We start from the raw sequence: 12,897 nt of genomic DNA, 5'->3' as shown, positions 1-12,897 counted from the left end.
GAACTCCTTCACTCAGCTCCACGGCCCACAAGCAGCTCCTGCCATCCACACACTGCTCCGTGTCGAACTGCTTCACCAGCCGTCCCGCAAACTGCTCCACAGTATATCTTCAGGCTCCCCCACTACTTAACACAACACTCAGTGATTTCAGCTCCTAGGTGAATTCAGCTTATAGTAGGGGAGCCCCAGTGCTGGTGCACTGTCAGCCCAAAGTGAGCTCAGCAGCCTATAACTAGACTTCTAATGAAATCAAAATTAGCTCTGATATTCCACAGTGGAGAGAGGAGGAAGTGCAATCAGCATGTAAGGCCCTCACCAAGGGACCCATGCCACCAAGTATTAATACTTGTCCCCAGCCTCTCTCCATTCACACAGTTTTGGAACCCATGACCCTTGCCTAGCGAGTGCTACTTAGTTGATGGTGAATCCCTCCATCATAACAAAAGGCCACATACAGTTCCAAGCACAGTTCCCATAATCAGGGTAATAACAATTTATTCTTCCTGCCCCAATAACAGAGACACTGGGGATCCCACAGCAGCCAAAGTGACCATTTGGGCAGCTATGGTCTCATTCTAGGCGTGGTGGGTGTGCCTATGCAAATGAGATCAGCCCCTGAAGTTCTTTTCCACAACTTGCCACACCTCACCACCAGATGTCAGGGTGGAGCTCATCCTGACACTGCTTACATAACAGCTCCTTCCCTGTGATCCTTCCCTGGATCACAGCTCATACAGGGGTGAAAAAACCCTGGGGCCAGTTCATATGCCACTTACCCGAGGAGCTAAAAAACCCAGAGAGAAGTGGAGGCTGATTCCCTGACTGTACCTTGTGTGCGGAGATCTAGTCTCCTGGTGATTTCTGAGTCCACCCTGTGTATTTACCCCCTAAGACAAACATTTGCAAGGTCACTGGGAGAAGGTTGCCTTCCATATGTTAACCACAGCAATCCGAATGGGTGTGGTAGGGGGAAACACTTAATCCTTAAACCCCTCCATTACCTGGAGGCCAGCCAAGTGCTCACCTAGAAAACACAATACCTGCCGGGCTGGCTGGCATGCAAGGGATCAAGTGTCAGAGCTGCTATGAGGAAACCCATAAAGTTGATCAACAGCCTTTGCTCCAGGGTGTAGTGTTGCCAAGTAAAAATTTCCCTATTTCCTTATTGAGGATGTCGGGGAGACCCCCGGGGAGGGAAGGTTGCTCAGTCTGCAGCTGCGCTTGAGCTATAAAAGCCCCTGGACTGTCCCACCGCAGCCACTGGGAGAGCTCATATAGGCGTGCTGAGAAGATGATGCTCTTGGGGTTCCTGCTGCTCCTGCCCCTGCTTGCAGGGAGCTCAGGTACGTAGGAACAGTGATTCGTGGAAAGTGTTTGCAGACAGCTGTGTGGGTCTGTCAGCCCCAGCGCAGGACTGAGTGTGGATTCACTGCCACATTTGCAGGAATTGTTTTCAGCCAATTCTGTGGTCCAGTGAGTTAACACACAATATTTATAGAGCAGTGATGATGAGGTTGTGAGTTCAGACCTCCTCTGGAGCATCAGATTTCTTTAACCAAGTGGCTTCTGCCAATCATTTTTCGGGGGGAGGGATAGCTCAGTGGTTTGAGCATTGGCCTGCTAAACCCAGCATTATGAGTTCAATTCTTGAAGGGGCTGATTGGGGAGTTTGGGGATTGGTCCTGCTTTGAGCAGGGGGTTGGACTAGATGACTTCCTGAGGTCCCTTCCAACCCTGATATTCTATGACTGTATGACAGATGCTCATGGGTTGGGGACCAGATTTTCCTCTGCGCATGGCCTGCCCTTCGCACATTCTGGCCCCTGCAGTCTGCACCAATGACAGTAACATAAACCCTGATCATTTGGTTTTTTAAAGGGTCTCACTGAGTTGTCTGTTGCCCGTCCATTCTGCAGGAGCTCTCTGTGCCCTGACTGAGCCACGCTACCTGCTCCCACCTGCTTGGTCTCAGCTTCCCAGCCCTGCCCCCAGGCTCAGTCCATAGGTGTAGTTTGACTTCTATATGTTGATAAATGCAAAGTAATGCACAATTTTTGTGGACTTTAACCATGATTCCCGGGGCTACTTAGGCAACTGACAACTCTAATTTTTTTTTGCAGATAATAACTTAGAAATCTCTGACAGGAGCACTTGATCTAATTCCTATATCTAGAAAGAAAATTAAATAAATATTAGACCCACTCAGCTCTAATACTAACCTGTTCTGACATCTTGTGGCAAGTCACTTATGGGACACTGGTTGGGTTTAAAATTGTAATGTCTATTCTTACTCAGATACGCTTACTGAAGTCACAAGGGACCATCGTGATCATCTAGTCTGACCTCCTGCTCATTGCAGGACACAGAACCTCACCCACCCACCCCTGAGCTCTGGCTGAGTTCCTGAAGTCCTCAAATTATGGTTTAAAGACTTCAATTTACAGAGAATTCACCATTTACATTAGTTTAAACATGCACGTGAGGAATGCCCCATGCTGCAGAGGAAGTGAAAAACCACCAGGGTCTCAGCCAGTCTGAGCTGAGGGAAAATTCCTTCCTGACCACTAATATGGTGATCAGTTAGACCCTGAGCATGTGGGCAAGATCCACCAGGAAGATACCTGGGAGAGAATTCTCTGTAGTAACTCAGAGCCCTCCCCAACTAGTGTCCCGTCTGCAGCCATTGGGGATTTTTGCTACAGGCAGTCGCCGATGGGCCATACACCATCGTAGGCAGTCCTGTCATACCATCCCCTCCATAAACTTGTCAAGCTCAGTCTTGAAGCCAGTTTTGATTTTTGACCCCATTGTTGCTCTTGGGAGGCTGCTCCAGAACTTCACTCCTCTCATGGTCAGAAATGTTCACCTAATTTCAAGCCTAAACTTGTTGATGGCCAGTTTGTATCCAATTGTTCCAGGGCCCACATTGGCACTTAACTTAAATAACTCCTCTCCCTCCTGGTTTATCTCTCTGATGTATTTATAGAGAGCAATCATATAGCCTTCTTTTGGTTAGACTAAACAAACCAAGCTCTTTGAGTCTCCTCTCATAAGGTAGGTTCTCCATTCCTTCGATCAACCTAGTAGCCCTTCTCTGCACCTGTTCTCAGTTGAATTAATCTTTCTTAAACATGGGAGACCAGAACTGCAGACAGTGCCCCAGAGCATGAGCCCGTTGGGCTCCCCCTGCCCAAAGATCTCACGCGCTGGGGCTGACAGAAGCCCTGACACACAGGGTGGGGCAGGAGGCCGGGCCCATGGGGACAGAGCATGGTGCTGCCCAGCCTGCAGGTGGAGAGGTCGGGGGTGAAGGGGGACAAAGCCACGGGCTCCTCTTTCCTGCTGCCCAGACACCACCAGCTGCCAGGGTCCTGTGGGCACTGCAGCACCCCCGCCACATGCAGGCAGGCCCAAGCCTGCTCCCTGGCCCCTCGCTGACCCCAGCCTTGCTGCCCCGGGGCTGTGAGAAGGAGCGGGACGGTGATGATCCTAGCGCTGGCCCTGATTGGCTGAAAGGCACCAGCTAGCTGCTCAGTAAGCCAATCAGAATCCAGCAGATCCAGAGCCGTCCTTAGACAAGGCACCATTGTCCCCCCCTGCCCCAGTGCCCCTCCAAGTGGCTGGTGCTAGCTCTCAGCCACCACCAGCCGGAGAAGCACCGGTGCGTGCTGATGACCCATGGCTCCTTCACCAGGGACCCCCCACAGAAATGGGCTCCTTCCCTGTGGGGCAAAAAGCGCACACTGAGTAGCCCAGCTCTGAGACTCCCTCCCACCCTGCCGAGGCAGCATCCCCCGCACCGGCTCGCAGGGCCTGGATCCCCCGCACCGGCTCGCAGGGCCTGGATCCCCTGCACCGGCTCACAGGCACTGGCAGTCTATTTAGCTCACCGAAAGAAGTTTAAGAGGTGACTTGATTAGTACCTACATGGGGAACAAATATTGGATAATGGACTCTCCAATCTAGGAGAATTAACAGGGATGGTAATTATTCATTGGAACTATTTCCCCTGGGGGCGTGGTGGATTTTCCGTCACTGACCATTTTAAAATCAAGATTGGATATTATTCTAAAAGCTCTGCTCTAGGGATTATTTTGGGGCAGTTCTCTGGCCTGTATGATACAGGAGATGAGACTAGATGATCACAATGGTTCCTTCTGGCCTTGGAATCGATGAATATGTGAAACTGGGTCTGCCTGCAGCTGCTGTGAATGTTTAAACTGCAGGCAGCTTCTTCTTGGGTACAGTTTGAGACCTTCCTGAGCAACACAGGAGGTTTCCATATGGAGCAGAATGGAAGAGCCCCCCTCACTTCCAAACAAGGTGTTATGGAAAATGCTCCCAGAACGGGTATCTGCTCTTGTGACCCCATAACTGACCTACACAACTTCCTGGGTAGCTCTTTGGATTGTTCTCCCTCGGGGATGTATCCTATAGGAACTGAATAGAAATCCCAACAGAAGCAAGAGGGCCTTTTCCATCTGGAAGCCTGAGCATTTGTTTATGTGACATCAGCTCTGGTGAAAGATCCCCAGCTCTGGAGCCATAAGCCCTCTGTTAATCCCCAGTGCTGTCTGGGCAGGGGCAGGGGAAGCTTCCCCCATAATGCGGGTCAGCTCTGACCAGGAGAGACCACCTGAGACAGGTGAGACTGGAGCTCCGTCTCTGTGGTTGAGATAACCCTTGGCCTTTCTGTTGTGGGGGGCAACACAGAGCCAATTAGCTCCTGCTGCTATTCTAATACTTTGGGAACTAGAATGGGACCCCCAAAATCATTTCACACGGGCCTCCAAGCACATATTAGGTGGTAAGAACACTGGGCCACCACCCTCCTATTCTGGATTCAGACCAGTGAGGGACATGTAAGCAAAGGTCTCTATATCCACAGCCACCCAGACCCCAAGCTCTCTCTCTTTTGTGACTATTTCTCCTGCTTGCTAACAAGTCCACGTGCATGAACATTCTCCGTATGCTTTTCAGCTCTGGACTGCATGGAGATGCCGGGGTCATTAAAGCAGATTGATGCCAGTAATGGGCAGGTGTTTGGAGTGAACACCGCAGGCAATGTTTACACTCTGTATGGAGACAGCTGGGTCCAGCTGCCGGGCTCCTTGAAACACGTCACGGTTGGTCCGGCTGGAGTCTGGGGTGTGAACAACAACAACAACATCTACAAGCTGGTGGGAGGAAGCTGGCAAAAGGTCACAGGTAACGTATGAGCTTTGCTTTGTCGTGTGGACGACAAAAAGAGCCTCTGTTAGGATCCTGTGCCCAGTGCCAAACTCCTACCCCAGGCTGTTGACACAATTCCCGCCAGATAGGCCACTCTTCGGATCTGACTACAGCTTGCCTATATAGTTACATTGGTACTGGTTTTGTACCATCAATTCTATAGGGAAGCTGATCTAGTTGAATTGGTGCAACCCCCGAGTGTGGATGCCGTTGCACAGGTAGGAAGGTGCTTATGTCCGTATAGATTATTTGGGGAAATGTAGTGAAATAAGCTATGCTGATACGAGCACCTTGTTACTGGTCTCGTTGTGTCTTCACTGTGGGGTGGCATTGATTTCATTCTATGTGTTTCCAGACTGATAAAAAGCAGTACAAAAACACGCATAGTCCAGTCCTTAAACTGAAATCAGAATGTTCACACAGGCCTGTCTACACATGATTTGTACACAGTTTGACCATGTTGCCTAGGAGTGTGATTTTTCTACCAAAATAGCTACATCCATATAACTTTCTACACTTGGGGTTATATCAGTATAAAGGTGCCTTTTACCAGCATATCCTCTGGGTATAAGCACCTGCAGACCGGTGCTAGTAGATGAAGGCCCAGGCTATCACACAGGTGTGGCAGTTGGACCACGTACTCTGTGGAGTCTAGACGTTCTATGCTTCAGAGTGACACACTGATAGGTGACAATCCTGAAATCTTAGGGGCATTGTACTACAGGGGTTTACACTGGCTTCATAAATCAGTTTAAATTCACACCACTGGTTAAAGCAGTGCAACCTTCTTGTGTAGACAAGGCCTAATCAGATCCTCTTAAAGCAAACTAAATGTCCCCACAGCAGTTGAATTAAATTAGGGAAATTTGCATAGAGTGTGTACACACGCCCCGACACTCACAAGTCCCCTGTGAGGCGGGAACATTTACTGGCCCCATATTCCGGACACTGAGAAAGTAACATCCATGTTTCCAAACCGGAGTGCACAAATGTTAGCACCTGACTAAGACGTCCTGATTTCCAGCGGTGCTAAGCAGTGATGACTTCCACTGGTGTCAATGGGAGCTCTCGGTGCTCAGTACCTCTTAAAATCAGGCCCTTTTTGCCCTAAGTGACTTTCCAAGGGCCATTAAGCAAGTTGGGAGAGGACTGGCAACCAAACCCAGGAATTCTGATTCTCAGGCCACTGTTCCAAACACTAGACCGCAGTTCTCTGACTGATTTCTCTTTCTCCTCTCACCCCTGGTCTCTAGTTATATTTCTTGCTGAGTTCTCAATAGGTGGTTTACGTCCTTATTTTCTCCATGCTGCTCCAGCCCTGCTCATTCCTCTGAACATTGTTTTACCCTTGTTTGTTTTTAGGGCTGCTCAAGCAAATTGACGCGGGTGGAGACATGTTCGTCGCTGGTGTCAGCATGAATGGTGGCATCTACTGTCTGTCTCGTCCAGCAGCCGTCTCTGTGAACAATGCCTCCACCTTGCCCTGGGTCAATATTGCAGGAAGTCTGAAGTATTACAGCTGTGGCTTGTGGGGCTGCTGGGGTGTTAACTCAGCTGATGATATCTACTTCCGGTTTGCTGTCACCCCGGACTCTTGTGCAGGATCCAGGTGGCAGAACATTCCCGGCAAGCTGTCCATGATTGAGGTCGGGACCGAAGGCTCTGTCTATGGCGTGAACAGTGCAGGACAAATATATCGCAGGTACCGTAAAGGTGAAGACAGGAGGGAGGATTTCTCCCATGAGTGATCAGGGCCATTCATACCCGTCACTAAGAGCGTAGAGAGAACAGGATGTTGCCTGATGCTGCGGAGCAAGCCACTCTGGTGCCTGATGTTGGCCAATTTCCTAATGAGCTGATTCCAGGGCTCTCCAGCATCCCAATGACCTCACAATGAGGCACCCACTCTTGCCTAATTGAGAGGACTCCAATGCTAACCAGCAGGGAACCAAAAAGGGCTGTGAGGCACACTGCAGAGGTTCTGCTATCTTGGGGGCTCTTGGAAGCCTGAGCTCTGCATATTGTAGGTAGCACAGGGAGTCCTGCTCATGCCCCTCACAGTGCCTCTGCGCACCCAGACTGCGCGTGTGCCACCCCCACAGAGTGATGGAACATCCTCCAGCCCAGGGTTAAGAACATAAGAACGGTTATATTGGGTCAGACCAAAGGTCCATCCAGCCCAGTGTCCTGTCTTTGTACAGTGGCCAATGCCAGGTGCCCCAGAGGGAATGAACAGAACAGGGAATCATCAAATGATCCACCCCCCTGCTACCCTTTCCCAACTTCTGGCAAACAGAGGATAGGAACACCATTTCTGCTTATTCTGGCTAATAGCCATTGATGGACCTATCCTCCATGAATTTATCTAGTTCTCTTTTTAACCCAGTTATAGTCTTGGCCTTCACAGCATCCTCTGGCAAGGAGTTCCACAGGTTGACTGTGCGTTGTGTGAAGAAATACTTCCTTTTGTTTGTTTTAAACCTAGTGCCTATTCATTTCATTTGGTGACGCCTACTCTTTGTGTTATAAGGAGAAGTAAATAACACTGAGAATAATAGAATACGGTTGGAAGAGACCTCAGCAGATCATCTAGTCCAAGCCCCTGCTCAAAGCAGGACCAACACCAACTAAATCATCCCAGCCAAGGCTTTGTCAAGCCCGGCCTTAAAAACCTCTAAGGACGGAGATTCCACCACCTCCCTAGGTAACTCATTCCAGTGCTTCACCACCCTCCTAGTGAAATAGTGTTTCCTAATATCCAACCTAGATCTCCCCCACTGCAACTTGAGACCATTACTCCTTGTTCTGTCATCTGCCACCACTGAGACCAGCCGAGCTCCCTCCTCTTTGGAACCCCGCTCCAGGTAGTTGAAGGCTGCTATCAAATCCCCCCTCACTCTTCTCTTCTCCAGATTAAACAAGCCCAGTTCCCTCAGCCTCTCCTCATAAGTCATGTGCCCCAGCCCCCTAATCATTTTCGTTGCCCTCCACTGGACTCTCTCCAATTTGTCCACATCCCTTCTGTAGTGGATGGACCAAAACCGAATGAAATACTCCAGGTGTGGCCTCACCAGTGCCAAATAGAGGGGAATAATCACTTCACTCCGTTGGTCTTCTTTACAACGAGGGCACACTGCTGACTTATATCCAGCTTCTCGTCCATTGTAATCCCCAGGTCCTTTTCTGCAGAACTGCTGCTTAGCCAGTCGGTCCCCAGACTGTAGTGATGCATGGGATTCTTCCTTCCTAAGTGTAGGACTCTGCGCTTGTCATTGTTGAACCTCATCAGATTTCTTGTGGCCCAATCCTCTAATTTGTCTAGGTCACTCTGGACCCTATCCCTACTGTCCGTCTTATCTACCTCTCCCCCCTCCTTAGTGTCATCTGCGAACTTGCTGAGTGTGCAATTAATCCCATCATCCAGATCATTAATAAAAATGTTGAACAAAACCGGGCCCAGGACTGACCCCTGGGGCACTCCGCTCGATACCAGCTGCCAACTAGACATCTAGCCATTGATCACTACCCACTGAGCCCGACAATCTATTCAGCTTTCTATCCACTTTATAGTCCATCCATCCAATCCAATACTTTTTTAACTTGTTGGCAAGAATACTGTGTGAAACCGTATCAAAAGCTTAGCTAAAGTCAAGATATATCACATCCACTGCTTTCCCCATATCCACAGAGCCAGTTATCTCATCATAGAAGGCAATCAGGATGGTCAGGCATGACTTGCCCTTGGTGAATCCATGTTGACTGTTCCTGATCACCTTCCTCTCCCCCAAGTGCTTCAAAATGGATTCCTTGAGGACCTGCTCCATGATTTTGCCAGGGGCTGAAATGAGACTGACCGGTCTGTAGTTCTCTGGGTTCTCTTTCTTTCCTTTTTTAAATATGGGCACTATATTTGCCTTTTTCCAGTCATCGGGGACTTCTCCCGATCGCCATGAATTTTCAAAGATAATGGCCAATTGGTCTGCAATCACATCAGGCAACTCCCTCAGTACCCTTGGATGCATTAGATCTGGACCCATGGACTTGTGCTTGTCCAGCTTTTCTAAATAGTCCTTAACCTGTTCCTTCACCACTGAGGGCTGCTCACCTCCTCCCCATACTGTGTTGCCCAGTTCAGCAGCCTGGGAGCTGACCTTTTCTGTGAAGACCGAGGCAAAAAAAGCATTGAGTACTTCAGCTTTTTCCACGTCATCTGTCATGATGTTGCTTCCCCCATTCAGTAAGGGTCCCTCACTTTCCCTGACTTTATTCTTGTTGCTAACATACCTGTAGAAACCCACATGTTACTCTTCACATCCCTTGCTAGCTGCAACTCCAGTTGTGCCTTCGCCTTCCTGATTTCACTCCTGCATGCTCTAGCAATATTTTTACACTCCTCCCCAGTCATCTGTCCAAATTTCCACCTCTTGTAAGCTTCCTTTTTGAGTTTAAGCTCACCGAAGATTTCACAGTTAAGCCAAGTGAGTGGATGTTTTCAGAGAAATGACTATCCAATGACTCCAAGATCTCTTTCTTGAGTAGTAAAAGCTAATTTAGACCCCATCATTTTATATGTATAGTTGGGATTATGTTTTCCAATGTGCATTACTTTCCATTTATCAACATTGAATTTCATCTGCCGTTTTGTTGCCCAGTCACCCCGTTTTGTGAGATCCTTTTGTAGCTCTTTGCAGTCTGCCTGGGACTTAACTCTCTTGAGACGTTTTGTATCATCTGCAAATTTTGCCACCTCACTGTTTACCCCCTTTCCCAGATCATTTACGAATATGTTGAATAGGACTGGTCCCAGTACAGACCCTCGGGGGACACCATTATTTACCTCTCTCCATTCTGAAAACTGACCATTTATTCCTACCCTTTGTTTCCTATCTTTTAACCAGTTACCAAACCATGAGAGGACCTTCCTTCTTATCCCATGACAGCTTACTTTGCTTAAGAGCCTTTGGTGACGGACCTTGTCAAAGGCTTTCTATATCCACTGGATCCCTGTTGTCCACATGCTTTTTGACCCCCTCAAAGAGTTCTAGTAGATTGGGGAGGCATGATTTCCCTTTACAAAAACCATGCTGACTCTTCCTCAACAAATTACGTTCATCTATGTGTCTGACAATTTTGTTCTTTACTCGGTTTTCAACCAGTTTGCTTGGTACTGAAGTCAGGCGTACCCACCTGTAATTGCCAGGATCACCTCTGGAGCCCTTTTTAAAAATTGGCCTCACATTAGCTATCCTCCCGTCATCGGGTACAGAAACTGATTTAAATGACAGGTTACAAACTACAGTTAGTAGTTCTGCAATTTCACATTTGAGTTCCTTCAGAACTGTTGAGTGAATACCATCTGGTCCTGGTGACTTATTACTGATTAGTTTGCAATTGCTCTACCTGGCCAGCAGGGGTTCCTGTGGAGCCAAGCACAGGAACTCAATGTCCCCCTTGCTGGGCCCAGGCAAGTGGAGGAAGATACTCCCAGACTGGAATGGAGTGGGAGCAGGGGAGGGGAGAGAACTGCCATTCCTGGGGGGAGCTCTGGCATTTCCCTCTGCAGCACTGTGGGATTCCCTTGGTGTTCTCTATACCGCTCTGTCCCTGGCTTTGATTCCATGTCACCTGCCAAGACAGAGGAAAGGCCCTGTGCAGTTTGGAAGCAGGAATGTTTCCCGGTAGAGGATGTTCCCTGCCCCTCTGCCCTCAGCCCACACCGCAGGGAGATGAAGCTTGCAATGCTCAGCTCTGATCCTGCCATCTTACTAGGGTCTAGCCAGACACTCATGTAGGGGGATGGGTGCTGCAATGCAGGGCTGTGAGTGGACAGCAAGGAGAAACATGGCTGGGGCTACCCTCTGGCTGCAGTGAGAAGCTGCTCTCCTCAGGCTGGGATAGAGGCAGAGTCCTTCTCTTTGCAGACCTGTATTAACACCACTGTAACCTTCCTTTCAGGGATGGAATCACTAAAAGCAACCCCATCGGCACCACCTGGACCCAGGTGGCCAGTTTCCTCTGCAAATGCAAACATGTGTCCTATGACCTGGGCCTGCTGTGGCTTACCAATGACCAGGAGAAGATTATGAAATGCCGGCTCTAAATGAGACTCCCTATATCTCAGCCTCACAGCGATTAACAGTGTCCATTTAAACTTTCTCTCTCCCGCACAGTGCTTAATTTGTACCAGCCTGGGCTGAGCCCCGGCCCCTCTGGGTTTGTCGTGTCAGTGATGAAAATAACAAATTGCTTCAGCCCCAGCACCTCTTTCATTACAAACTAAGCACTGCTCCACTCCCTTGTCCAGGTTTTCTACATACCATCTCCATCCAGTGGTCTGAAGCTTTTGTTCCAAGGGTAAAATCGAGTCCCACAAAATAGAGCCAAGAAGGTTCGTCATTACCTGCTCCTTCTCTGCCTCTGCTGTCCCCACCCCCAGACGCACATACTTCTACTCCGATAAAATTCAGTGGCTGGAAACTGAACACAAGCAAGGTCCAACTGAAAACAAAGGGCAGTGTTTTCAGCTATGAGGGAAGTAAACCATACGAACAGATCCACAAAGGATGTGCAAAAAGAAAAGGAGTACTAGTGGCACCTTAGAATGCATCTGATGAAGTGAGCCGTAGCTCACAAAAGCTTATGCTCAAATAAATGTGTTAGTCTCTAAGGTGCCCCAAGTCCTCCTTTTCTTTTTGCGAATACAGACTAACACGGCTGCTACTCTGAAACAAAGGATGTGGTAAATTCTCCATCACTTGGGAGTCTTTCAATCAAGACTGGATGTCTTTGTAAATGCTCTGATATACTTTGTATCAACTGCATGCTATTAGGTGTGATGCAAAAGTCACTGCATGACATCTGTGGCCTGTGTTATGTAGGAAATCAGATTAGATGGTCATAATTGCCCCCTTCTGGACTTTATATTTATGACTCTAATGGAGCCCATTGTATTAGCAACACACAAAACTGAGCTGGGCTTAGGAAGAATTTCCAAGAGAACCAGAAAGAAAAAGAAAATTTAAGTAACCCCAACTAGGTAATTTTTCTCTGCCTTTCTGCAAAATTCACCATCACCAACTACCTGTGTTACAAGGTTCTCCCTCAGTTAGCCTGATTTCAGTCTCTCCACTTCAGAAGGTCCTGGCATGATCAGTTCATAATAAGGAACAAGGGCCAAGTTATTACACACACGCTGTCCTTATTTCTGTGCCAGAAGCTCTGCATATCCACCCCTCTCCTCCTACATTTCCATTGTGATAAATCCCAAATCTCTGCATCACCAGATTAAGAAAGAATAGAGGCCTCATGTATCCAACAGGATGGCTGCGGAGCCAGAGCTGCTCTCTCTAGGCTGAGCAGGAAAGGGCTGGTAAAGGTTTGAAGTTTCCGTCTTGCTCACTCTTGTGCCAATAAAGTCTTGCAGCATCTCGGGCGCTCTCCTTGTCATTTTGTGCTCACTGGACTCGACACAACTGAAGTTTGGGGGAGTGCTGTGGTGCTAGGGATTCAGCAGCCCAGAAACCAAGTGTGTTTTGTGGAAAGAGAAACAGTCTGAGCTCTACAACAAACTAGTCCAGTGTGTGCAACATCATTATCTTCACTGGGCTGCCGACCCTCCCACTCAGCTAGTCTTCCCCCTGCTCCCCCACAATGCTCACTCGAGCA

The 12,897-nt window shown here is 48.6% G+C and overlaps 1 protein-coding gene across 1 annotated transcript; it reads left to right on the top strand.

The window, feature by feature from the left end:
- Positions 1-1,261: 1,261 nt before the first annotated feature.
- On the top strand, positions 1,262-12,627 carry LOC311531738 (fish-egg lectin-like). The gene is made up of 4 exons (XM_084649402.1): positions 1,262-1,343; positions 4,981-5,208; positions 6,595-6,934; positions 11,188-12,627. Exons 1-4 carry the CDS (start codon positions 1,292-1,294, stop codon positions 11,330-11,332), a joined length of 765 nt encoding a protein of 254 aa, XP_084505528.1. The 5' UTR covers positions 1,262-1,291; the 3' UTR covers positions 11,333-12,627.
- Positions 12,628-12,897: the final 270 nt, after the last annotated feature.

This window comes from Lepidochelys olivacea (assembly GCF_965140295.1).
Source record: "Lepidochelys olivacea isolate rLepOli2 genome assembly, chromosome: 15".
NCBI lineage: Eukaryota > Metazoa > Chordata > Testudines > Cheloniidae > Lepidochelys > Lepidochelys olivacea.
The sequence above is the reverse complement of the archived record's forward strand: the minus strand, read 5'-3'. Positions and strand labels throughout refer to the sequence as shown.

What these genes read in the sequence shown, in the direction of transcription:
- LOC311531738 (XM_084649402.1), top strand. Translation starts at nt 1,292, where the DNA reads ATGATGCTCTTGGGGTTCCTGCTGCTCCTGCCCCTGCTTGCAGGGAGC. An exon ending in AAGCTGGCAAAAGGTCACAG is followed by an intron (nt 5,209 to 6,594) that starts GTAACGTATGAG and finishes GTTTGTTTTTAG; the next exon opens with GGCTGCTCAAGCAAATTGAC. An exon ending in GCAGGACAAATATATCGCAG is followed by an intron (nt 6,935 to 11,187) that starts GTACCGTAAAGG and finishes CCTTCCTTTCAG; the next exon opens with GGATGGAATCACTAAAAGCA.